General features: G+C 39.6%; 2 protein-coding genes and 1 long non-coding RNA gene across 3 annotated transcripts; 1 reads left to right on the top strand and 2 right to left on the bottom strand.

The window, feature by feature from the left end:
- The first annotated feature begins 1198 nt into the window (after positions 1 to 1198).
- Positions 1199 to 7685, top strand: LOC148727362 (uncharacterized). The gene is made up of 3 exons (XR_015989536.1): positions 1199 to 1354; positions 6509 to 6906; positions 7547 to 7685. It is a non-coding gene; the product is annotated as an uncharacterized LOC148727362 (long non-coding RNA).
- LOC111330589 (monocarboxylate transporter 10) lies at positions 2404 to 12605 on the bottom strand. Its single transcript, XM_022935463.2, has 4 exons — positions 11942 to 12605; positions 7272 to 7858; positions 6528 to 6897; positions 2404 to 5700 (listed from the first exon to the last, which is right to left on the bottom strand). The coding sequence occupies exons 1-4, from the start codon at positions 12345 to 12347 to the stop codon at positions 5036 to 5038; spliced, it is 2028 nt and encodes a 675-aa protein (XP_022791198.2). The 5' UTR covers positions 12348 to 12605; the 3' UTR covers positions 2404 to 5035.
- A 7437-nt stretch (positions 12606 to 20042) lies between these two features.
- On the bottom strand, positions 20043 to 24507 carry LOC111330591 (TNF receptor-associated factor 3). The gene is made up of 2 exons (XM_022935464.2): positions 24301 to 24507; positions 20043 to 22710 (listed from the first exon to the last, which is right to left on the bottom strand). Exons 1-2 carry the CDS (start codon positions 24411 to 24413, stop codon positions 21180 to 21182), a joined length of 1644 nt encoding a protein of 547 aa, XP_022791199.2. The 5' UTR covers positions 24414 to 24507; the 3' UTR covers positions 20043 to 21179.
- Positions 24508 to 25280: the final 773 nt, after the last annotated feature.

The raw sequence follows: 25280 nt of genomic DNA, 5'->3' as shown, positions 1-25280 counted from the left end.
ATTTTAATGTTAATTTTAAGTTATTGCAATTTTTAATCTATTAGGTCTCGTCAGTATGTATTAGGTTTTTTTAGATTCTTAATCTTAGAGGCACGTGTGTATTTTGAAGGAGCTATACGAGCTGCTTGACGCTACGCGGGTAAATAAAGTATTGATTGATTGATTGATGGACGCGACGTAAGCGCAAGGCAAGCTTGAAGGACGAGTCTCGCGCAGACACTCGCTCACCATATCATTAGCGTCTGCTCGCTTCAAAAACTACAAAAAGAAGCGACTTCTGTTCTTATGCAGGTGAAGTAGCCTGTGGAACGGGCTCTTCCCCCTCCCAAGCGTCTCATTCCTCGTGCTCTGCCCACGCCTGTTTCCGCTTCCCGGGCCGCTGAAAAAAAACGCCTGTATTGTGGGCTACAGGCGAGGTAAATTAGCAAGTAAATCAGGTGGTTCAAAATCTTAATTGTCCAGGAATGATCATGATTAGTAAGGAATATACACCATATCTCCGAATTTTATCCTGTTTCAGCTGTTGGACCTTTTTCTCTTGTCTCCTTGTCTGTGAGAGGTCTGGGAAGAGGTGAGGGAGAAAGCACGCACGTCTTCAGCGCAAGCGCATGTCTTCTGGCCCCCGTCATTCGAAGGGTGGACAACGCTATCCACTGGACAAATTTCTATAAGTTGGACAGTGCAGTACGTTTTGTTAACATTTATCCGCTGGTTAACAATTTATCCGTTGGATTAGCGTTATCCGCTCTTTGAACAAATGGGCCCTGGTAGACATAGCCTCAAAGCGTTATGCAAGGGTGTGTTTCAGTCCAAATACTTGTTTCTCCAAAGACCCGTTAATTTTTCAGATCCGAAAAGCGGATTTTTGTTAGCCGTGTATTCATTCAAGATCGAAATTCAAACAAAAAGGTATCAAGAATTGTAACAGAATGAAAATTTTGGTCCTAAGCCTACAACAGGTCTGCCATTTTTTTTAAGCTAATGGAATGGGGTGAATTCGCAACCTCTCTACTGGGGGTACAGCTCTCTCTCTCCCTTTTTTTTTCTCGCCAAAACGAAATGAATAAAGAGTTTTGAGGTTCATATGAAATGGTTGGGGTCACGGATGTGCAACAGGATGGAACAAGATATATAACCCGGTAACAAGCACCACCTGGTTCCAGTTGCTTCTCTGCCGTCAAAAAATATTGCGGTGCCATTTTGGAAACAGGGAAACCGCTGAGCTTAGAATCGCTGGAGATTTCTTAGCCTTCACCCGGCGAAGAATATAGTGCGTCATGGTATAGTTGGCTAAGAACCAAGGAAGAGATTGTCTTCATTTGATCATGAGGAATTGATTTTGTTTTCGAAACAGGTAGGTCGACCTATATATTGGAGTAGCTGTGATTAGGACATGACTTTAATGAAAATGGTTTATCCTCCTTGTAGTAATGAATAAGTTGGCTGGGAAAGATTCTCTTATACACTTTAACCTAATACCCTTAAAGCAATAGTCCTGAAGGTGAACTATTGTTTTAGCTATCGTTTTCTTGCGTACAGTATACGTAGCTAGTGAAGAAGAGGGGTACACAGAAATCTAGCCGTTAGCCGAAGCGAAGCCGAAACGTCTTTTAAATACCATCTCGTCAGTGACAAATGACAACTATTTTTAATGAGATACAAGGACTGGGATGATTGTGGAAATACATTTTAAGTGAGTCGCATGGTGAGAACAAAGTCTCACCCAAATGGCCATGGAGTGTTTTGTGTTTTTTTTTTTCTACCGAAAAAGAAAATTACGCCATCGCACTAGGCATCATGGACAGCTGTACTTCCTTGTTCGGCATTTTCAGCATGGTGAATCTATTATGATGGACTTGTCTTTGAACTAAGCCACTTTTAATTTAGAGAAATAGTAAAATAAAGGCCAAGTTAAGTTTAAAAACCAGTCTTGAGGAAGATAAATTCTGTTTTTTTGCCTTCCTTGTTTAATGATACACATTCCAAAAGAAAATAAGACCACTTCTCATATTGGAAAAAATGTGTAAAAGGTGGTGCATTAAAAATATAATTTATTTTGATCATACTTCACCATTTACTTCCCAACATTAGTGTCCGAATTCTCTGTACTCTTCTCTATACATTTCCTTTGGTAGTGGCAAGGAGAATTTGTTTTACAATCAGAGCTTCTTAGGTTGGTGATTGTTTCTTTTATTCTCATGATCATAATGAATAATTCAACAGTATTATTGTAAGGGGAAATTAGATGCTGGTCACTCAACAGGTTAATAGGGGTAAGAAACCAAATCTTCCTCTACACTATAATTAAAGAAGTATTTGTGATATTGTTAAATGACATTACCAGTTCTGGTAGGTTTCAAAAACAACATGGTTATCCAACAGTCAATAAACACAGAGCCTCAGTTAACTTTCCCAACTTTAAAACAAGTTGTACTTTATTTTTTGTCTTTCTCAATATGAGTCCAACTACAACATTCTTTATGTTACTTAACACTAATGAGGAATGAAATGAATTGTACTCACTGTATTTAAACTCAACATGACTAAAACACAATAACTTCCCAAGAGTGCAGTCTACAAAACAACGGAAACAAAAACACAATTGCTTATCTTATGGTGGTAAAAGCAAGAGACTAAACTGACATATTGAAATACCTTTTGTTAAATTAATCAGCATATTAAACACCCTAGTGCTCTGTTCTTGCTGTGTGGGCAAAAGTTATTTAAAATATCACAATACTGTTAGAAAACATGTCTCTATCATGCTTAGCTCTTAAGAATGCTTTGACTGTTAAGTAGAAAAAAACTGGTTTCCCTCAAAACTTGATTAGATCTTTGGTATTACAAACTAAATTGGGTACTGCTCATAACTTTTTAGTACCCAGTTGCAATACAGGAAGCTCTCACAAAAAAGTAAGAAACACACACAAGAACACGCACAAGAACATCACATAGTGTTACAATGTTTGATTTACCCTATGGAAATTCACCCTAATAATTGAGTTATAAAATTGTCTAGTTAAGGCACTGTTGGATTCTACAGTGTCAAACTATTCATTATCAATGATGATGTTGCTACAAATATGGGTAATCTTAAAATAGTCAAGTCAGTTGTGGTCAAGATAAATAAGTCTTAAGGAAGCAACAGTCTGTATTACTGGTATCTGCAAAACTTTTCATGGAGAAACCCAGAAATCTGTCAACATCTGAAATCTTTTTCAGAATGTTTGTTGTGCCATAACCATTCAGTTTATGTAAAGGCAAGCAACCAATGAAACCAACAACTCTTGTTGCTTAAAACAGAGCTATTTCACAATTCTTTGGCTTCTTCTTAACACAACAACATTTCAGTAAGGTTTTCCAGTGCTCCCAATTTTCGATTTTCTATAGTTAAAAGCCAGGTTTTAAAATTTTAACTGTATATTGACTAACTATTATTATTTTTCAGGTACTGTTGTTATAAAAACCTTTTGTTTAAGTTAACTTAAGCACATTAAGAAAAAAAAAAAGGGAAGAAAAAGCCAAGCTGATATTTGTCAAGTTTCTGTAGAGATTTCTCACTCATTTAGTCCACATTTCATTCTATGACCAAATGTCAATGTCCAAATTACCTTGAGTTGCATTACCTTGTCATTTTTTAATGGCAAGGTGAGGGAACAAAGTTGAAATTTCTTTGAGTTAAAGTCGTATTGATTGTTTAAATACAGAAGTTTACTTCTTCCTAAAACTAATTGAAATTAAATAAATATTCATATATTGTTGATTGCTGGGTCAGTAATCTTCTCTTAATCATTTGTAATTTGTGTCATTGTTATATTATATATCTGTTGTATTGTTTACAAAGAGATGCCTCAGACAACATTCTTTGGTATGAGGTCAGTGATCAAAGCCAAAAAAAACAACAAAAAAACAAAACAAAAAAAAAACACGTAGTTCTAAATGACTAATATCTAAAAACTCCAGTATGACCACAATAAGTTATTTTTAAAGAATGGTTTCCCTTTTTCAGGTTTATTTTTGTTAGTTTGTTTGTTTGTTTTTTTGTCAGTACTCATATCAAAAAGCTGAAAAACCTTATGCCCTCTCACTGATGTGCAAGTCTTGAAATGTACATTTGGGCCTCTTTTCAATTAAGGCTCTCTAGTCAAGAAAAACTCCTTAGACTTCACTTTTTTGGCATGTGTTGTTTTGGTTTGATACATAGATGTGGACAGATGTAGTGTACCTCATCGTCAAAAGTTCTCAGTGATTAAAGGCAGACGTAGTGTACCTTGTGATCAAAAGTTCCCAGTAATTAAAGGGCCTTCTGAAATGAGCACCTTTAACCTAACTAACCCCACTGATAATAGACTTATAGATATTTAATATGAGCTATTCTAACATAGCTCCTCCTTAAATAGTGCATTTGGTTTCAAATTTTGTTGTAATTCTTTTTTAAACTACTTTGAATTAATAAAAGTTCAGGTCCAAAATGTGTTCACAATGCTGGAACTGATTCAATTTAGCATGTAACTATAATGAAGAATAAGAGAAATTCCTCACTTAAGTAAAACTACCGACACGTGTTCCCAATTTCTTATCACTGATATGGAGAGAAACTAGGTCAATTGCTGATGAAAACTGATTGTTTGATTTTGGAACTACACTGATGTAATCTCTGTTTTATGCATTGGATAAACTTATTTCAAATATCACCAAATTTGTGATTTGCTGTTTTGATTTAAAGCACTGTTGTGTTAGTGCTAAAAAAGGGATGCCTGATGACCCGAAAAAAAAAAAAAAGAAAAGTATTTTATATTATTTACCTTGTGATTAATAAACTGTTTATTTTTCTATCCAGTGAATGTTTTCTTAAAATCAAAGCATTGATTTCCTCTTTTTTGCACAATACATTGTGCTGAAGTTGTAATTTGAAGTTACTCTCAATAACTGTTTTTGATATTGTAGCACTAATTTGAGGTGCTGTTCAAGACTTTCTACCTTGTGTGAAGAGCACTCCATGGTAGAATAGACTGATCGAGACAATGTTTGTGACCTACACAACAGTCTCTTTTCCTACAATGACCACTCTTTCTTTTGGGACAGGTGGAGGCTCCTGTGGAGTGTTGGCAAGGTGTTGTGGAATACATGCTATGCTTCCACATTCACTTGCTGCAATCTCCTTTGGCATGTCCATATAACGTCTGACAAGTGAAAACACTGAACTACTTAACTCCCCTTTTAGCTGCAGAACCCTGCTTCTTCTAACATTGATAGTGTCAACTGACACGAGGCAGGTCTCTCGCACTGATGATATGCTATTTGTACTAAGTCCAATGGTGTTGCGTTTGTTGTGGACACTGAGCGATGAAAGGCCATTATTGCTTCCTATGCTATAGAATGATACTGGTCGACAATCGTCTGTTTCTGGTTCTTCTATGATGACTTCAGGTATTATGGGTTGGTTGTTTTCTCTTAGCATTTGTTGCTTTTTCTCCATGATGGCTCTCTTCTCGTCAAAGTAGGGTGATTTTTCATCAAAGTAGGTTGGCTTTTCATTGAAACCACTCTCCTCCATCAGAACAACCTTGCATTTGTTATCTTCTTCTCTGTCTGGCATGAGAAATGGAATGCCAAACATCATACAGGCTGCGGCAGTTGGCACAGCACCAGCAATGTAGAAGGCAACTTGATACGAGTTGGATGCATCATAGATAAAGCCTTAAAAATATAAAAAAAAAATTTGCATTTAGTTTGTACTGACAGTAAATTAGTGAAATGGTGTTAAACAGGTTTTACCATGCTTTTATCTTTATCAGTTTTTTGTTAAAAGAAAATTCCTAAAATATGTTTAGTAGTAGACATCTATATTTATACAGGATAGCCCCTTCAGTGTAGTAAACACTGGTATCAACGGGGGTCCTGTTAACCACCCATCCCACCCCAGGGGAGGACATCCATCACACAGTAATCTCGTGTGTGGGAAATTAACGTCTCTTGCCTCTAACCCTGCAGGAGACGGGACCTCCATTTATTGGTCCCTATCCGAGAAGACTAGAATATCTAACCATTTCTTGATGTTATAGAAAGGTAGCATATTCTTCTCGATTATTTTAAGACCCTGAGTGTTGGTCCGGCCGGGGCTCGAACCCTCGACCTCCCGCACAACAGTCCAGCGCTCTATCCATCTATCCGTTTTGATGGAAACTTAGAAGGGGAGGGGTTTGACTCATATTCATTCTCTAAGATTGTTATCTAGAACTTATTGAGCAAAGTAAGAGCCAAATGGAATTCTCTCTTTCTGTGTAGTTGATCTAACAATTTGCAAAAGTTTGCTAGGGCTAGCTCTGCATTTTGAACCTTCTCAGTTAACCCAAGTGAAATGAAACAATGGCCAGGGGTACACTATTTGACATTGCACTATTTTGTTTGGTAATCAGTAATAATGGTTTGACAGTCACAAATACACCAAAAATTTTCATCTGTATTATTTTGAGATTTATTTAATGTTTTTTTTTTTTTTGTGCAGCTGCTGCTTCTTGACCTACCAGCAATTGGAGGACCCAGAGTAAGAGGCACAGACTTGAGGGCAAACAGCACACCAACACCGTGAGCCATCTTATCTCTTCCAACAATGTCGCCTGTTAGGACAGGAGCCAGAAGAACATAGCACCCCTCAAAGAAGCCAAACACAGTCGAGTAGATCACTAGCCCAGCGTAAGAGGTAAATACTGGACAGAGAGTGTTGCTAATCCCAATCATGAGAAACGAAATCTGATAAAGGTACAGTCTGTTCACTCTTGGATGGTCAGCCATCTTGCCAAAAATGAGACGTCCTAGGGTGGATCCAACCGACATGATGCCGATGAGCAGAGTTGCTCTGAATGGGTCGATACCTTCCTCTGTGGCAAGACGCACCTTGAAAAGGTTAGAAGAAAGAAACACTTTTGAGCATTCACAGTTCACCCATTGAAACCTTTCAAGGCTTAGATATAATACTTTGTTGCAATATTTTCAATGTGATTTCTTAGAGTGTTAGAGGAAAATTCCAGTTTGGTGATGGAATTACTTAAATACACTGGGAGAGCAGCTTTGAGATATAATATGATGTCATTTGCTGACTAGTTTAACTTTTCATTATGTGAATCTAGCTAACTGTGTTTGCAGAAAAGCTGAAAATTTATAAAAGCATTCAATTCTTGGACTACACTCAGGATTGACTGGATCGAGAATGGGACATTTTTTTCACCCACTTATGGTGTATTAATTAACTTATCAGCATTAATGCTTACCAAGTGGACAAATGGCACAAAGTAACCCAACATCCACAGTGCTAGTGCTGCACACCACAAAATGTATGCCTTGTTCTTGAAAAGTTCACCAAAACTTTTTAGAATGGCAAATCGTGACTGCTTTTGTGCTGTAGTGGGCTTAGATGGTGGTTTTAGAAAACCAGTGTTTATGGGCCTGTAAATAAGAGCACAGAACACCACCGAAGAAAGCATTCCAGCAGAGATTCTCATTGTGTTTCGCATGCCAAAATGCTGTATTAATTTCTGCATTATAGGACCCATGCAAAGTGTGCCCACACCACTCCCTGAGGATGTGATCCCATTGGCTAAGGACAGACGCTCTGAGAAGTACTGCCCAAGGATTATTACAGATGGGAAATAACACATGCTTGCTCCTACACCAAAAAGGAACCCATATGTTAAGTTCATTAGTGCTATGTTTGGTGATATTGAACCTAGAAGACAGCCACCGGCAGCAACTATACAGCCAATCATTGTTGTAGCCCGACAGCCCAATTTTTGGCACAGTGTGGTCGCAATAGGTCCAAGTAAGAACATCATTCCATATGTTATCGAACCAACCCATGCTGTGGATAAGGAAATTTTCTGGTTAGTGAAGCCTCATTGTTTTTATCACAACCACAATATGATATGGGGTCTTATTAAATTCCTTTGTATCAGCTGAGTTAATTTAGCTATCAATGCTATCATTAGTTGTGCAGGCAAAGGAAAGTAATCCCAGCAGGCTTGCTGGTGAATCCTGTGACGTGGTGTGCAGTTTCAGTTATGGTCTGAGGTCTTGCTAATTCAATAGTCCCCTTAATTTTTTTTTTTTTTTGATATGCACGTCTTTTCTGTAAAGAGTATTGTTTGTATGGTTGATATGAATGGGCAGATGTAGTTGGAGATTTAGTGGGGGGGGGAAGGGGGTGGGTTTAGTGGGGGGGGGTGGGCTTCTGCTGTGTCTTATTCTCCATTGCCTAGTGTCATTGGATTGATAATAACTTCAGGAAAGTGGGGTATTCGTCTAATTTCCCATTTCTTGAATTCACCTATGTTAAGTTATTCGAAATTGTTGGGTGATTTATGCGTTAAAGAGCAATGGAGTGTACAAGATAAAGCAACGATCGGATTACCGCTCTGTCCCTCGACCTTTTCTGGGTAGATGCGTTACAAGTAAAACAGAGCTTGGGCTTCACGAGAAGGAATGAATTTGGGATTGCCTTTCGTTCAACATGGAATTATTCAAGATAAATTTTTAGCTAAAGAAGATATTGTTTTAGCTAATGAAGAAATTTATTTTTAGTTTCAAGGAATGAATGAGAGACTTTCAGTGTTGACAGAAATAAGATCTGCTTTTCGACCCTAGTGACGTCGAAAGACAAAAAAATTTTAGATGCTTGAAACAATTTGCACAAATCAACATACGCTTTTAGTAATCAAGCCAGCACCAAATTCCTCGAAACGCCATTAAAATTTAAGGTACGCAGCGTTTATTTACCGCTTGTACCAAACGAAAAACAAAATTACTTTTTTCTTTATAAATCATCAATCCCTTAATTTTTGGATAAATAGAGTGTGGAGAGAACAAAATGCCAGCAAACTTCTTTTCGTGCGGTAACAGTAAGACTTTTTGACGAATTCTTGACTCCTGCCTCTCCATTTACGTGCTGCTTTTAAAGTAAACAGACCGTCACAGTCTTGATTTTCAACAAAAACATCCCCGGTGCCATACTTTATTAGTCTGAGTCGCGTGTCAGGGCTACAAATTATAACACATAATTGTCACGCAATATTGTTTGCTTGAGCGAGCTTGAGACGGAGCACAACAAGTGATGTTTATTAGAGGGAAATGCAAGGGATGTATGTTTTGAAAATAATGTGTGTGGGTGGGTTTTAGTGGAACAGGATGTAAAAGCACATATTCGCGCAGAAAGGTGGATCGTTGTGATGTTTCTCGCGCGTAATAACGCTCGTCCGGTCGGTGAGCGCCACGCGTCAAGGAGTTCAACTGACCACAACCCCTGCTGCAAACCGCAAAACGGAAAACTTTCTCGGCGTCGATTTGTGCGTTTGTGCCCCTACGATATCAAATCAAAGGTTTCTAAATCTTATACGGCTGGCTGAGACGCTACACTGATCGAAACTATCCAAATATCTTCTTATTTTTTACAAAATTCTGCCCAAATTTGCGGCAATCACAAGTTCGACACTAAATGATTCTTGTTCTAGAGATTATAACACTCTGTTAGTGTAAACTGCGTTGAAGTACAATTTTTTTTGCCGATTTCAGAAAGACTGCAAACAAATTTTCAAAAATACATACTGGAGACTTTTGCACTGGCAAAGAGATTAACAGGAAAGTAGGGTTCAAATTCCCCTCGCATCGTGAACCCTCAACTCTTTCCACGAACCCTGTGGATTGTCAGAACTCTTCTTGAATGTACACAAATTCAATTTTCTTTAAGATTCATTAGCAACATCAGCTTAAGAATATAGAGTTTAAGCATTGATTAAAGAGCATTTTAACATATTTTGGTGTTCGCTGTCTCGATTCCAACACAGAGAAAATTATCTTAAAAGGCGCATCTGGGAGCTTCAAGTTGTGTTTGTCGGCATTTTCGTTTTCCTGTCTTTCTTTCGCAACTCCGCCTAAACAATCCGGGATTCTTATTATACAACTCAGGTTTAATTAACTATGCGTAAGGGACAAACCACAAACCAAGAATTAACCATAATCAACTGAAGGTATTTCCTGTAGGAATTTTTTTCTCGCAAGAATGGAATGAAACACTTAGTTTCTTACGACGAACTTCATTCGAGGCGCAACTCCACTACTAAAATAAATTACACCATTAAACAAGAATGTTTTCTTACTTCTCTTGTAAACAAGACAGGCTGTACTCGGCTATTCAGTTATTATTTTGCATTTTGAATATTTCCGTGCATCGATAAGCTTCTAATTCATGGCAGTTTTAAGCCTCCCACCGAGTTATTTTTGCACCACGCTTGTTGCAAAATCGAAGTAAATATTTCCTTACAAATTTTAATCACTTTTTTATTGCGTTCAGTACCTGTAAAACGGAAACTTTGCTTGTGGCCCACTTCGATTTAGTTCTCTTAACTTCGAAGCGGACAATATCTTAACCTGGAATTTGGTTCTTAATTTGCGGTGAACGTAGTTTTGTGTGAATTTTGTGATATTTATGAGGAAGAGGTAAAACTTTCCCGAAGGTAAACGACACAACCTCTTGATTGATTTCCTTAGTTTACTGTCTGAACGCACAACAGACAAGTATCGCAAGCACGCTATTTATATCGAAGAAATCCGAGCTTTTTAATCTCTTTTTAACTTGGGGTTATCATAGGAGCAAGGAATTTACAAACTTCTGATTGACAGTATTCTTAGGTAAAAGAATCTTAATACACAGTTTTGACGAGGGAAGTTTGTGTGAGCGAAAGTAATTCCCTGAAGTTAATTTCGTTAACAAAGGATTTTGAATTAGTGTGAAATTGAAAAGGTTGTTCGACACTTGAAACAACATTGTATAAGAAGCTTTTCCAGTTGAGATTATAAATTGAAATTACGTCAGTTGCTCGACTCATGCGTCTTAAAATTGTTTTCTTGACAGTTTTGTACAAGATAAGCAGAGTTTGAGAACTATTGTTCAAACAAACAAGAAAGAAAGTGATCTAAGCTAATGACAAGACCTATTGAATGCAAATGAAGTCTTTTCAACTTGGCCAGGACAATGAAAATATTGACAAAAGCTTTTTCCTTATTTGTAGCAACAAATAAGGAAACAAAGTCTGCACTAGCTGCGAATTTTACTTTCGAAGACCAAAACGAAAGGTTTTGTGTCACTGAATTCGTCAGAAACGCAGCAAATTGTGGGTGTGTTGGGGGATGGGTTTTGACGCAATGGAAAACCCCTAAAAATCATGCAGCTTTAATCAAAGCATTTCGATTGGACGAAAATCAAGAAAAACAGGTTTTTGACGACACTTTGACATTTGCTGACACATGTAACAAAGGAAAGCGAACTGGATCGAAGAAGAAAAAAAATCTTGTACGAATCTAACAAAATTGTCGCACGTACTGTCACAAAGAAGTCTCAAGAACTTGAGATATTAAAGTTACAAGGCAGAATCATACGCAACCAGACTCCTGTTAGTTGAAAAACAAGAAGGGAATGATAATTTTTAAAACCTCCTGAATGACCACCGCAAGTTTCCTTTCCCGATTTAGGTAGACCGCTGCTAGAGCGCCGATTATTTTCAAAATCGCTTAAACAGCTGATATCGAAGCGTGAGTTTCCTTAGCAAACGAAGGGTAAAGATTTTCACCGGTTAGAGCATCACTTCGGCAAACGAGTTGCCGAAGATTTTCATTTATCAGATCCTCGACGACTCCATATAGCAAGAGTTGCTCGACCGGCAAACTGCGTGTAAATTCTCAGCAATTGTAACATGCCTAAAGCGTTAACTCTTAAGATCTGATTTTTTTTTTCGCTGCGCCAAAATTACCAAGCTGTAGAGGCAACAGCTATAAGCAATTAACGTTCAACGCAAGAGATTAGAAATATCAAATAATAACAAACTCATTTGCATCTTGTTTTTGTCACAGCACAATTTAAAATTAAAGGTAATGAAAAAAAAATCTCCGTTACCTGCATCAGCTTTTCCAGTGTTGAACTCGTTCAGCAGCTCCACATACACGATCCCAAAGTTGTTCATAGTGCCGAGAACGATAAATTGCGTCGTGAACGTGGCCATGCAAACGAGCCATCCCCAGCCACCGTCAGGAAACGGTACAATTATTTCTGGTTTGTCCTCCATTGGTTTCTTCTTGCAGCAAACCATTTCTGCCAAGATTCTTTTTTGTCCCCTAAGCACTCTTATTTCGTAGATCTCCGATTGGCTAGGACGTGTCTTTATACTGATCGGGTTCAGAGCACCGGTCGATCGATTTTTTACAGGCCTTGAACTTATTAAGACGTTACCTTGACCCGAGGATGGAATCGAGTGGCTGGGTCTGTGGTGAGCGGCTCTGCTGTGCAGAGATGAGTTCTTCATTTAGGGAAGTGACGTATGTGTATCAAGCTGACATTTCCTGGCGCTGATTGGCCAATGCCACATGTTTACCACAAAAAAAAAAAAAACAACAGAACTCCACTGTTGATCAGGAGTGAATTCTCCTTACTTGAACAAAGCACGATCTAATATCAGCTGTCACGCCGTGACAACAGCTCATGTGACCTCAACAGAGATTTACTTGACGGGACTACAGTTTAACCTTAACAACAGCAGTTGTCTTTTTTTCAATGCTAATTGTTTTTTTTTTTTTTTTAGAGCGGTCTGAGCCGTGAATCGTCAGAAAAGCTTTCTCTGTTATTGCTGCGCAGCTATGAATGTTATCAGAATAAACTCAATCGATCGCACGATATCGAGTTGTCCATTTCCGGCACGTGAAACGAACATGTTACGTAACGACCTTTGGCTTAGTAATTTTAGAACTTACAGAAAAAACCTCTTGTGGTTTGAAGCTTTTTGTGTTTGCTAATCATGAACATGTTTTTCACTTATGCAAATGGCCTCACGCTCTAACACTTTTTAGGGCACGAAAAGAACGTTAGTTACTGAGGTGCTCACTCGAATCAGTCACATGATCTGCGAAAATCCAAATGGTCGTTAGGGTTTTATCCGCAGGTCAAGTTTCAGAGGGCGAAATCGGTGTAGATTGAAAAGCTGGAGTTCTCAACTCGAGCAAGGCGTTGGGCTTCCAACTTTATGAGGTCAAATACAAAATTTAAAACTGGCTTCCCACATTTCATCATGCTTAAATGAGCATGACGGCAATTGAAAAATATTGAATGATGCAACTTTGAATTTAGACAAATTACTATTTTTGATCAGGAATATTCTAGTTTGACCAGTCGAACATAAAGCTTTGGACCCCTATCTGCTATGCCTTGAAACTTCTTTTAGAAGCGTACGAGTCATTTATTGGGGCCGAACCGCAGATCGATCAACCACGATCGTAACGACGTCAGATGAAACGGTGGGGGACTTTCTCCTCGCAAGACACTCTGTACAAACAAATACTTTAACTCTCAAAGATGAGATAACAAGCATGTGAAAATAGATCTCTAAAACACGAATCGTTTGTCAAAACAACTCTGGAAAATATGGCCTTTCTGTTCTTTTCCCTTCCCCTGAAAGGAAAACTTCCATATATACCTGCCAAAACTTGCACGGAAAAACCGGAATGAGCCGATAGTTTTTTCCTGGGCTTAGCAAAGCTTTTTTATCTTTTAAAGCGCTATCATGTGATTTTGGTGTGACCAAACGTCCCATTCACCCACGTATTTTGTGGTATGCACAGTCATTCGCATTTTGAGTATGCTTATAATTAGAATATAGCATAAAATACGCATTTCGACATTTTAATTTATAAGTGGAGTACAATACACCTTCAACTTGCCATGGTGTAATCTTTTCTCGAACTATCTGCGCTGAACTGAATTTTTTTTTTCAGCGCTGCGTGGGCTGGTCTTATGCAATTCCACCGCGATTTATTTCCTCTCCCACCCCCCTTCGCCAAAAAAAGCAAATCATAAGTTTAAAAAGATCGTTTAAAAGTAGTTAGGAAAGCTACCGCTTGTCGTTTACCGACTTCCAATTTGTACATCTTGCGCTTGCTACGTTGTACATGTACGTCTTCTTATGAGAAGAACAGCAGGGGATGGGAGGGAGGGAGCTTTCTTTGTCTGTTGGCAGTAAGAACACGTAGAAAGGCGGGGGAAGTGAACAATTTGTTTGGGAGTTTGCGATTTTTTTTTCAAACGCTTTGTAGATTTAGTTGACTAAAAAAATGGACCCAGTTGTTCGAAGGGAGGTGAGTAACGCTATCCAGCGGATAAATCGCTATCCAGCTAACGGTTCTGAACAAAACAAATATAAATATAGAGGCAAGACCGATACAACGTAGATAAGTTGTAAGACGGAGCACTATATTTCGGCTGGCCAAACCAGCTTTCTTTAGGTGCACCTGAAGAAGGCTGGTATGGCCAGCCGAAATATAGTGCTCCGTCTTAAAACTTATCTACGTTGTATCGGTCTTGCCTCTATATTTATATTCGTTATTTTGGACCGATTAGATCACTGTTGATCCAACGTACAAGTCCACGTTTGCTTGCTGAACATTTCACTGCACAAAACGTACTGCGCTATCAACCAGATAGAGATTTTTACAAATGAATAAAAGCTGATAGTTTCAAAAGAAACTGTTAGGGGCTGCGTCGGTGGGGGTAACGAGATAATTTCAATATATCAACAAAGTTGAAATGGTAAATTGGCCACCGTAACGATTACAAAAGCTGATGTTTCGAGCGTTAGCCCTTCGTCGGAGCGAATAAATAACACTGTCATGTTTATAAAATTAGAAGTAATATTGTGATTCACCCTGCGAACATCCACCCTGCGAACAACCGGGGCGGTTGGAAAGTAAATCCAATAAAGACGAAGAAAGCATATAAACGAAATTCCCTTTTAGAATGTAGATCAGGCCCCGGTTGTTCGAAGGATGGATAACGCTATACAGTGGATAAATCTCTATCCGGTGGATAGCGCAGTACGTTTTGGTAATACTTATCCGCTGGATAGCGATTTATCCGTTGGATAGCGCTATCCGCCCTTTGAACAACCGGAGCCAGGTCACGATAATACATCCTGGGTATTGCTAATAAAGTTACCCAGATAATCACCGATGGCTTAAATTTATAGACAGCTATTTTTATTTTCGGAAAAGAAGTTTACCAGTTTTTCTTTATGAGTCACGAATCCCTGAGAAAGGCCGTGATGAATTTTTATACAGGATTTTCCTGTCCTTCAGTGTTTAAGCTGGGTAAAGCCAACGACTGGAGCATTTTTCTTCTCATTTGTCCCCTCCCCTCCCCTCCCCTCCCCTCCCCTCCCCTCCCCTCCCCTCTCCCACCGGGAAGACACCCAATCGTTCAAGCAGAAGCTTCTGCAACCAAGCAGAAGTCGTCGTGAGAGAATGGTTTTCTTTTCCCTAACATAGCCGAAGGTGAGTCACCTTCGCCCGGCGAAATTCTGGTGTGAATGATCGTCCTGTTCTTTTCCGGCTCAGGAAAAATGTGGCGTGACCTTTTTATAATATTTTGTCATCGCTACAAGTTTCGCGGTTCGTCGATACATACCTGCGTCATAATCTTTTGAACATTTCTGGCGAAGTTTCAGAAGATTTTTACGCAGTTCCTTTGCAACACAATTTCCGGCTCGGTTTTTTTTTTTTTTTCCGGCATTGTTTCGCAATACCTCCACGCAAGTATAACTGTTCTAAACTGGGGCTTAAGATCGAAATCTGAAGCTTGGAGTTACTCGTTAAGGTGTCGGTGAATATTTGTTTATGTTGAATATCTGGTTGCTGATGTTTACTCAAACTGGAAGAAACGAAAGGAGAGTGGTTTGCCAGAAGATTCTCAAATGAAGTTCAAGGTAGAAAACGCAAGAGCGGAAATTGTTAACATCAGAAAATGAAAGGTTACGGCCACGACTGTCATCGGTGAGCCCCCCCCCCCTGAAAAAAAAAGCAGACATCGAAGAACATTATTAGCGATAGAAAATATTTTACGGAGAGAATTTTGCTTTATTTTATGTTGAGAGCGATGCCCCAACTGTCTTGATCCGTCAAGTGCAATTTCCTTGTCTCGGTAGATAGGAAATTCATTCCGTTACGAATACACACCTCAGAAGAGCAGATTGGAAAACCGTCGAGAACAATTCCCTTTATTTCTGTAGGCTTAGATAGGCCTCATTTTTTATTCTGAATCCTAACCGAAATGTCTAGTTCAAGACGAACTGGACATTGCCTGTTCGAAACCTCCAAGAACAAATTACGATGCTAAACCGGCCTGTGTCCCTGTCTATTCAGTGTTACGACTGAACATCACTTTCATAACCGGAAGGGATAGCTTTCCCTGCTCAATAAAATGCCATTTAATAAGATGGTTGCCTTTAAGAAAGACGAAATCTCTAAATTAAATTTGAATTCATCGTTATGTTAATTTTGCATGACTATTTTGGAGAGCGCATCGAGAGAGGATTAAGCACTGCATGTTTGAGAATAACCTACCCACCCACCCTCTATGACATTTCGTTTGCGTGCGTTGGGCCGAACACGGCTGTCATACTTAAATGTTTGCTTGTACCCACAATTGACCTTACGGATTGGAAACATGGGAATGCAAGGTGAATCGATAATTTAAGATTTGTTTGGTTTAGGGTATTATTACAAGATCACGATGTGAACTCGCAGATGGAGTGACCCATTTCGTCCAATCAAAATTGCGCACGATGTTATGTTAGTTTGTCATTACTTTTTGGACAATTTTGTGTTAATCAGGAAAGCAGAATGATAAAAGCTTCATGAATACGCCTATTCTTTGCTATTTATAGACTCGGAGGTTTATCAATAATCATCGAAATTGGTGTTCGGATACGGGAAAGGTGGTCTGAAAGAAAGGTTACAGGCATTGTCCAGTTTTCCTCAACGAAGACCCGCCAACGATTATGAAGGGAGTCCAATTCTTTTCCTATTTTGATCACAATTTGTGGGGCTGCTTTCAATAAAACGGCATTGCAGTCATTTGAGTCTCTTAATTTTTTGAGAAATGAATTATTCACTGAAAATCAGATAAGCAGTATAAGAAGTATTCTACTTAACTATGCCATTAGTTTCCTCGTATAAGTCGCAGTTTAAAATTTTAATTAGACAGCTTGGCAGATTTGTATAGGATGAGGAAGATGGAAAATTTACGTGTGAAGCGCGATCTGCAGGACCTAATCGTTGGGATAGGCCCTCGCGATGGTCTCCCTTGCTGCCATACTGCTGTCACGCATCGCTCATCTGGGTGAGTATTGCGCTTAATCACGCAAAGCGGCTGCGGAGGAGACTGGGTTCTTGCTCGAGTTCCTTCCCTTTATTTGCTTTTGAGGCACGCTTGATTAGGGTTGCAGATCAGAACCGTGAATTTACGAAAATAGAAATTGGTAGTAAAGTGTGATCGATTAAGATTAGTTGTTCAGAAAAAGAGGAAAAAGGGACTTGAGAGTGGGTGGCATCTGGTGAAAACTTCGAGTTTCAAACGAACACTTCCTTCCCCCCCTGAAAGTTATAATTGAGATAATTGTAGGCAGTTTTCTTTACAGTCATTAAAATGAATTTTTTTACCACACACGAGTATTTGCCAAGTGAAGCGATGAAATGTTATGTACACAGCCCGATTTATTTGAGATAAAGAAATGAAAATCTTTACCTTGATCTGTATGATCAGGGTCATTTCTACACTTAACATTTTGATTTAAGTGTAACTGGATACAAACGCGCGTGTGGGTCAACACTAGCTGAAACGAAATTCACGTTGCCTTATCAATTAGATCCCAGTATGAGCGAAGAAAAAGAAAAACAAAAGTTAAGATTGGTCCTCCCCAAAACGTTCACCGACCCTGGAGGTTGCAAGGTCAGTTAGGATATTTCCTGTAAAACGAGGAATTAGATAATTCACTGTAAACATTTCCGGTCACCAAAGGGGAGTTTTTCATTAAGGTCGTATCATGATACCTTGAAGAATTGCGAGTTCTATCGCTACAGTGTGAGCACAATTATAAACTAGACCAAAAAATACGTGGTTTTACACCCTTGTATTTGAGATTTTCTTTTAAAATATAAAATTTTATCTACGATGAAACCCAAAGATGCAGGACTGAGTTAAAGGTGGTCTTTAAATTCCTTGTGTAGGAGTTGAAAGCATCACTTCACAAGACGTGCCGACAGTCTATTTGAGACCCAGGTAAAACCCGGTTTGTTAGGATCTGAGGGGCATTAAAGGGAATTTAAAAGTTCAAGTTGCTATCTTACTTTGATATCAAAGGGGCTCCAGATGGGTCACGTTATTTTTAGGCTCACTGCCCAAGGTGGTCTTTTTAAGGGAGAACTGCGACTGTGATTTTAATGGTCACGGTGTAACAAAAGAGTGTGGACATATTACTCCTGACTTGTCAAATTGTACAGTTTCCGAAAAAAAGTTAAAGTAAAGAATATAATCGCTCTTTAATTTTGATTGACTTCTTGAACTCTGTCATGATTATGTCACTGCCTCACGTTTTAACATAAACTTTCAACTTTCATGTTAAATTCCTTTATTTCAGACTGCACGTATTTTCAATTAGTTATTAAGACCGATGATATTTGTCCGGATGTTTACATCTTTTCCCCTTGAACGGACGTGGCTTCAGCCGGTTTTGAACACCCGAGCTCGTGAGAGCATCTTCATCAAAACGTCAGCATTACCATGGTAAACATTATCCAATCACGATGCAGGAAAAGGGACAACAAGTTCGATTCCTCGGTAACCAGTAGCTGGTCATGACACACCAACACGACTAGGTAGTAACATTTTCCAAGTAGAGCACTGCGTCATTCAGTAGTCTGCCATTCTTCAGCAAAAATTTATAGCTAAGCCCAATACAAGTTCACTGATCTTTACTCATACTCAGGCGATCGGTTGGAGGCTTAAGTTGTATCGGTGCTGTCACTTATCGCCGTCGAAACTCTAAGGCGCATGCGTTAGCAAACCATGTGAAAATGTGAAAGGCATAACATTTTTCTCAGACTCTAAAAAATATTTTTCACCTGCCATTCACATGCAAGACGTATAATTCACCTGTGAGATAGGTGTGGAAATCATATGATGACTGCCCATATTTACCCCCACGAGCGCCTAGCGTCTGTGTACGCGTCTAGTTGTTTCCTAATTAATAAAGTGCATGGTTTCAACTGATCGTACTTTGTGGGCTCGACGAGCGTTACTGGGAGGAAATAAGTTGCTAGTTGTAACTAATTAGTTACTCCTAAGTTGTTTGTACAGTAATGATTCGATTTAACGCCCTCGTCCCAATACGGCGCCCCCCTCAAATTTTTTTTAATAATAAACGTCCCCTTTCTAATAAGCGCCCCTATTGCAAAAGCACCCTCCTACCAAAGAGCTCCCCTATTCTATTCCAGTGATAGTGCTGTTAGAGTACATGTACACCGAGATCAGCTGTGTTCATCTTCCATTAATTGCTCACTTGAAGGCTCATTTCAAAAATAGAGATCTTCGTCTTAGTCCCTTTTCTTTTGACAAGTGATTTTTAAAATTCCCTATCAATATAAGGTGAAAATTCACTGTAGTACGCTTGTTACTTTTACAGTTAGCCTGCGAAGCAAGCCCTGGGGGAGTGGAGGGGGGATCGGGAAGCAAGCTCTGGAGGAGAGGAGGGGAATTGGGGCGAGGGGAGAGGGAAGAGGCACAGTTTCTGTTATTATTCCTATCTAAATAAGCATTAAAGCTTTGTTGCGCATTTTCTGCTGTTTCTCGAAAAAAGAAATACGCGCTCGGCTCTGACCTTACTAAGTTCCCTGTTTCGAGTATGTGTCTTCCCATGATGCACTATAAGGTAATTAACGCCCTGGGCACGAAATCGAATCATAACGGTAGTTGTCCTTATAACATCATGGGGAGAGGACTTTTAAAAGCTACGCCATGATTTTATAGGACAACCTCGTCCCATGTGGTTTTACGATCAATTTGAAACAAGACTGATCGTCATCTTAAAAGGACTGGAGGTCAAACACCCAGGAAAGAAGCAACTGAGGAGCTTGGATATTTTTGACTTAGTTTAACGAGATGAAAATGGCGATTTAGCCTCCGGTAGATATAAATTTATTCAGAATTTTTAAAGGTAGCAATTGCAGTAGCCTTCCCCTGGGCTTATTGACGAGTGCTACCATATGAGGTAAATCGAAAGAAACTGCGCGCGGGCCATAAGATGTTTTTTATGAAACAGATATTCAGATGGTATCTTTAGATAGTGTGATATTTCTAACAGCTGTTTTAGCCCTTATTTGGCTCAACCCCGCCATACATCTGGTGACTAATTATTGTAAGAAAAATATAGCATCGCCTTTATCATGCTTCTTTCGCGATTGTCCATTTATTAACTTGAGACTTTTGTATCCTGCTTCAGCGACGAAAAATAAACTAGCTTACCCCAGGCTTTCAGTGAGTGACGAATGAAGTGTGGGGGTGCGACAAACAGTGATTGCTTTACATGACCTTACCCCCCCTTCCCGTGCACCCGTCATTTTTTACGCCCTCCTTTTTCATTTGTTTCCACCAACTGAAAACCTGGGAGAGGCAATAACTCAACAAATAAACAAGTTCTTTGATGATTTATACTTATCATTCAAAGCTAAATAGAACATATTCATTCCACGGAAACCATCATTGTGGACACTGTCTCCATGGAATCGCCATAAGTGGTACACTTCAGATGTGTAGTGCGTCTTTGATATACTCTTTTCATTTCCTTTCATTTCGGAAGGTGAGATCAATACATGGACTGAAGTGGCTGCATAGTGCGCCTGATGAATTTTGACGTCCGATCTCATCTTAACTGATTGTAAAGCGCGACTGATTATCTATATAGTAGTTTGCGCCATATAAATGTTAAATTGATGTTGATGATGATTTGTAAATGTTCAGTTTCAAAAGCAATCATAGCCACTTGTAAGAATTCCACGCATTTATGTAGATTTCCAGCAAATTCTCTACATCATTGCTCCAAAGGCAACTGAATCACCTCGTTCTCCTCCATTAAACCTTGTGATCACGTCTCGATTGGACTGAGTTATCGGGCCCATCGAAGGAATGGCGGTGGAAAATCCTGGGCTGATGTCTCAAAGGACTAAAACCAGCGGATGCTTTAGGCCATCTTCGCGGTTAGGATTGACCATATTCTGTCACCACGAGTCAAATGATTCTTTCCGAGTCCATTCCAATTTCAAATCATTGCTATCCCATTGCCTTCAACTATGATCTTGATAAACATAGTATCATCTCGAACATATCCCCTGGATCTTAACAGGCTATGTGAACAGAAAAGCGGACAGCCGGAAGCGATGTTCATTTCCGAACGCGGTCGCTGAAAGCTCGAGCTGTTCGGATCCGGTCGGAAGATCTCGGTTATGTGCGACAGCCGCTCTTGATCCACCAGCTTCATAGTGACTTTATGCTGGAATGGCCACGTTAACAGAGCATCATATTCCCCTCTCATTAAGACGATGAAGAGAGATAGGTACTTTCCTTTCCCCATCGGCCCATCGCCGTTGAGGTATGCGCGTGCGCAAAGCTTGTATCCGTAGCGCGAAGTATAAAATGGCGGGCTGTATATAGAGATTGTCTTACCCTCCACGGATTCCCGAAATCTGCGTTGAAAATTGTCAATCTTCCACAGGAAACAGCCATCGTAGCATGTGGTCTCCATTATCTGTAGTTTAAGGTCTTGATCGGCAAGCTTTATTTCGTGCAAAGCTATGGAGTGTTCCACATTTCCAAATCGGTGATCATTGTCACCAGGTTCTAAGTTCCCCGGGCGTAAGCGCGCTCCCGTAGCACCAAACCTTACTACCTCGTCCGCAAGTAGTGCCAACCTTTCGTCTTGGAAATTTATACGCCTCATCACTTCATCATTCGCATGTTTGCTATCTTTCGCGTTGATCAGTGCTTCGACGCTTTTGCGAAGTTCATCCATGTTTTTCCGCTGGGAATCCACATTCTCTTCAACTCTTGCGAGCTTCACTTGGTGCGTAGAAAGTGTCTGTTTATTCAAAGCCAGTGCTTCCGTTTGCAGGGCTAAACGCGCCTCGTAAGTTTTAATTAACTCTTGGGAGGCTTTTAGCTGCTGCTGAAGGTTTTTCGTTTCCTCTTGTGCTTTCTCGTGAAATTTGGCCATGAGAGTCAAGTGCTCCGTGGCACGAGAGCGGAGATGTTCTTCTAAAGACTCCCTGCAATCGTGAAAAGTGCAGCCTACGAAACTGAAGTTACAAGGCACAGGAGCTCGGGGGCATACTTTGGAGTGCTCTTTGAGGTCCTCCCTGGGAATGTCACTCTTATCACAGCCAAAGGAACATTTCACAGGGAACTTTTTACACTCCTCGAGATGTTCCCTCATTTTAACCCCTGGAAATCCATTCCTGCAATAAGGGCACTCAACAACCTTATACAGACAATCATTTTCGACATGTTTGGCTAATTGGTATCTGAAGACAACTACAGTACACCCAAGATGACTGTATAAGCATTTCACTTCCGAAAAAGAACACTCTGCTTGGTGAGCTTGTAAATTAGCCAATTTCCCGCTCCATGGACAACCGAGTGATTTCTTTGGGCAAAAGCAATCCAATGCAAAGATTTCCTTTTGGGCGTACTTGTCCCTGAATATAAGGTTCCTTTGTAGTGGTTCATTATCATCCGGGCATTTAGGGTTGGTTGGTTCTCTCTTGAAAATATCTTCCAAGCAAGACGAACAAAATCTAAAATAATTGGGAACAAGGAGAGCATTTGTTATAAGGGCGAGAAGTAAGATAAGTTGGATATTCTATATACAAGGCTAAAAGATTAGGAAAAAAATTATTAAAATGTTTAAACCCAACGTTTTCGGCTGTTTGCCATCATATCAACCCTGAGATGATGGAAAATTTTGGTACCGACACCTTTAGTCACCAATCTTCGTTTACGAATTCAACGTCATGAATTTTACGATAAATACACAGAATGAATGAAGTTGTAACGCAATATACTTTCTTAAATGGTGGCAAAAGTAAAGACTTGCTTGCCGTTTAATTAGTTCACGCGAAAGAAATGGGAATATTAGGCTTGTTGTCAAGCGTCTATTGAGGGTAAAAGGGCAAAGAAGTGTAACATCACTACGTGAATGGCTTGCAACAAGTTCTTTCTATAGCCTTATTTAGCCTTCTAAAAGTTATTTATTTGCTTCGAGAAAAGACTTAACAAGTAAACGAACAGACTTAGTGAAAATACTTTTGGACGAAAAGACTTGGACAAAAAGACTTCTGGATGAAAAGTCCGTAATTCAAACGATCGAACAACTCACGACAACATAGACATGCTCACTCCACGCATGCGCAGGCGTATTTCATCCCTGTCGGGGATTGGAACAAGACGTGCGCATTTCTCGTTCCCGTCCACTTAAAATCTCCTCAAATCTTTTCCTTTTCCGTATTTCCGCGCACTCAGCACATTTTAAAAAGCACGTTTGATTTGTCATTGCTAAGAATAGTGGCATGCATTCATCTGATCATTTAGAAAAGAACGGGTTTCGCTTGGTAGCACAAAGCCAATATTCGTTAAGTCGCTAAGAAACCCACTCATTGCAATCGGCATGGGTTTCTTAGCCTATTTCAAACTAAGTCCTTCTTCCACGTGGATTTACATTAGTAATCTTTCCTCACCGCCTCCTCATTCGATGTGACCGTTACTAAAAACAGAGCTTACGTCTAAGAACTGACTCGACTATATTTGGTATTTCGCAATAAGTCCGATTCAATGCCAGATAATTTTATTTCAACAAAACTTCGAAGCATCACTTTGTTCTCTTAACTCGATTGGTTGAAACAATGAACGTCCCTGGTTAAAAGTGTGACAAGTCCTAACGGTCAGAAACTTGAAACTTGATGTCCCTCATCAGGAGAATGACGAGGAACACGATGGTTATAAAATTTATCTTCACAAGAACACACAAACACAAAACCGCGTCAGTTCAGAAACTGAAATTAGTAGCTCCGCTCTGGGCTTTTGCATATCTCAGAACCCTTCTCCGTTTAATTTTTATATAGAGTCAGATGGACGGGTCACACGATCGACAGATCGACCGACCGACCGACCGATTCGTCATCGCTACTGTGTCGTAAGTAACGCTGTTTGTGTTTGACCGTTGTATCGATCGGTGAAATACCCTTCTTGTGGAAATTACTTATTTCGCCAACCTGTCCCCCAAATAAATAGAAATGCAGTTTCGTTTGTACTATAATTTTGCACAGCAACGACTCACTGCGTAGTAAATGACTTCCGCTCATTCTAGAAACTTCTACGTTGTAACTTACCTATGTCCACAAGAAGATTGAGCAGGATCTCTCAAGACATGATCACAACTTATACACTTGTAACGCTCTTCTAGTTTTGTAATAAATTCGACATCAGGAGGCACTATTTCCATGCGTTTTTGACGGTGTTGTAACAGACAATTTTAAAGACACCACCAACGTCCGTTGAAGCTGGAAGCGAAAGTACTGGTGGAAGCAAATGCGTCAAAAATGTGCTGCGTAGGCAGCTAAAAAGGGGAATCCCCGAATAACCCGAATCAATATTCTATTCGCCCCAGGAGCCCGTTTCTCGAAAGTCTCGATAACTTAACGGGCTCGCAGCCACATTTATAAATCCAAAGTTAACGAACATCGAAGCAGGTTCTACCACCCTGACCAACCCACTTTGTTTCTTAAGTTGCTAGTTTTATTTTGTAATTCTCCAAACTTTTAAAACCTCCATCGTGAATGAAAACAGAACAGCTTTAAGGGCCTGTTAAATTACCGGGACGTTCGAGAAACGGACCCCAGGTAATGATCAAAGTACGCAACGATGGGCTCTAGAATGACTGAGAACGAGTGTGATCACGAACACATAAAGCGATGAGACTTTTCTCAGTATTTCGCATAGTTCTTATTTGAGTTCGCCGAGGTTCTCTCTTGGTTCACCGTAGTTCTCATCCTGATTGTCTTTTATTATTTTCGATTCCTGAGGCGGCAAGCAAATAATTCATTATTATCCATCGAGATGAAAATAATGATTGTTTCAGTGACCGCAATGAGTGGTCTTAAATGTAGTTGAAGAGGAAACCACCTTAAGTAATTTTTTTGATAGCTCAAAACTATATCGTGAAAAGCCATCAGCTAGGAAGTGAATAAGCAAACAGTACATGTGCCTGCCGCGTGTTGTAATGAAATTTGTGATCGTCGAGGACTGAAGAACGATCGAACGTTTGACTTTGAAAATGTCCAATTAGCCTTTGCCCTGTGAGCGCTTAAAT

The sequence above is a fragment of the Stylophora pistillata genome, chromosome 7 (assembly GCF_964205215.1).
Source record: "Stylophora pistillata chromosome 7, jaStyPist1.2, whole genome shotgun sequence".
Taxonomy (NCBI): Eukaryota; Metazoa; Cnidaria; class Anthozoa; order Scleractinia; family Pocilloporidae; genus Stylophora; species Stylophora pistillata.
This window is presented reverse-complemented; position numbering and strand designations above follow the sequence as displayed.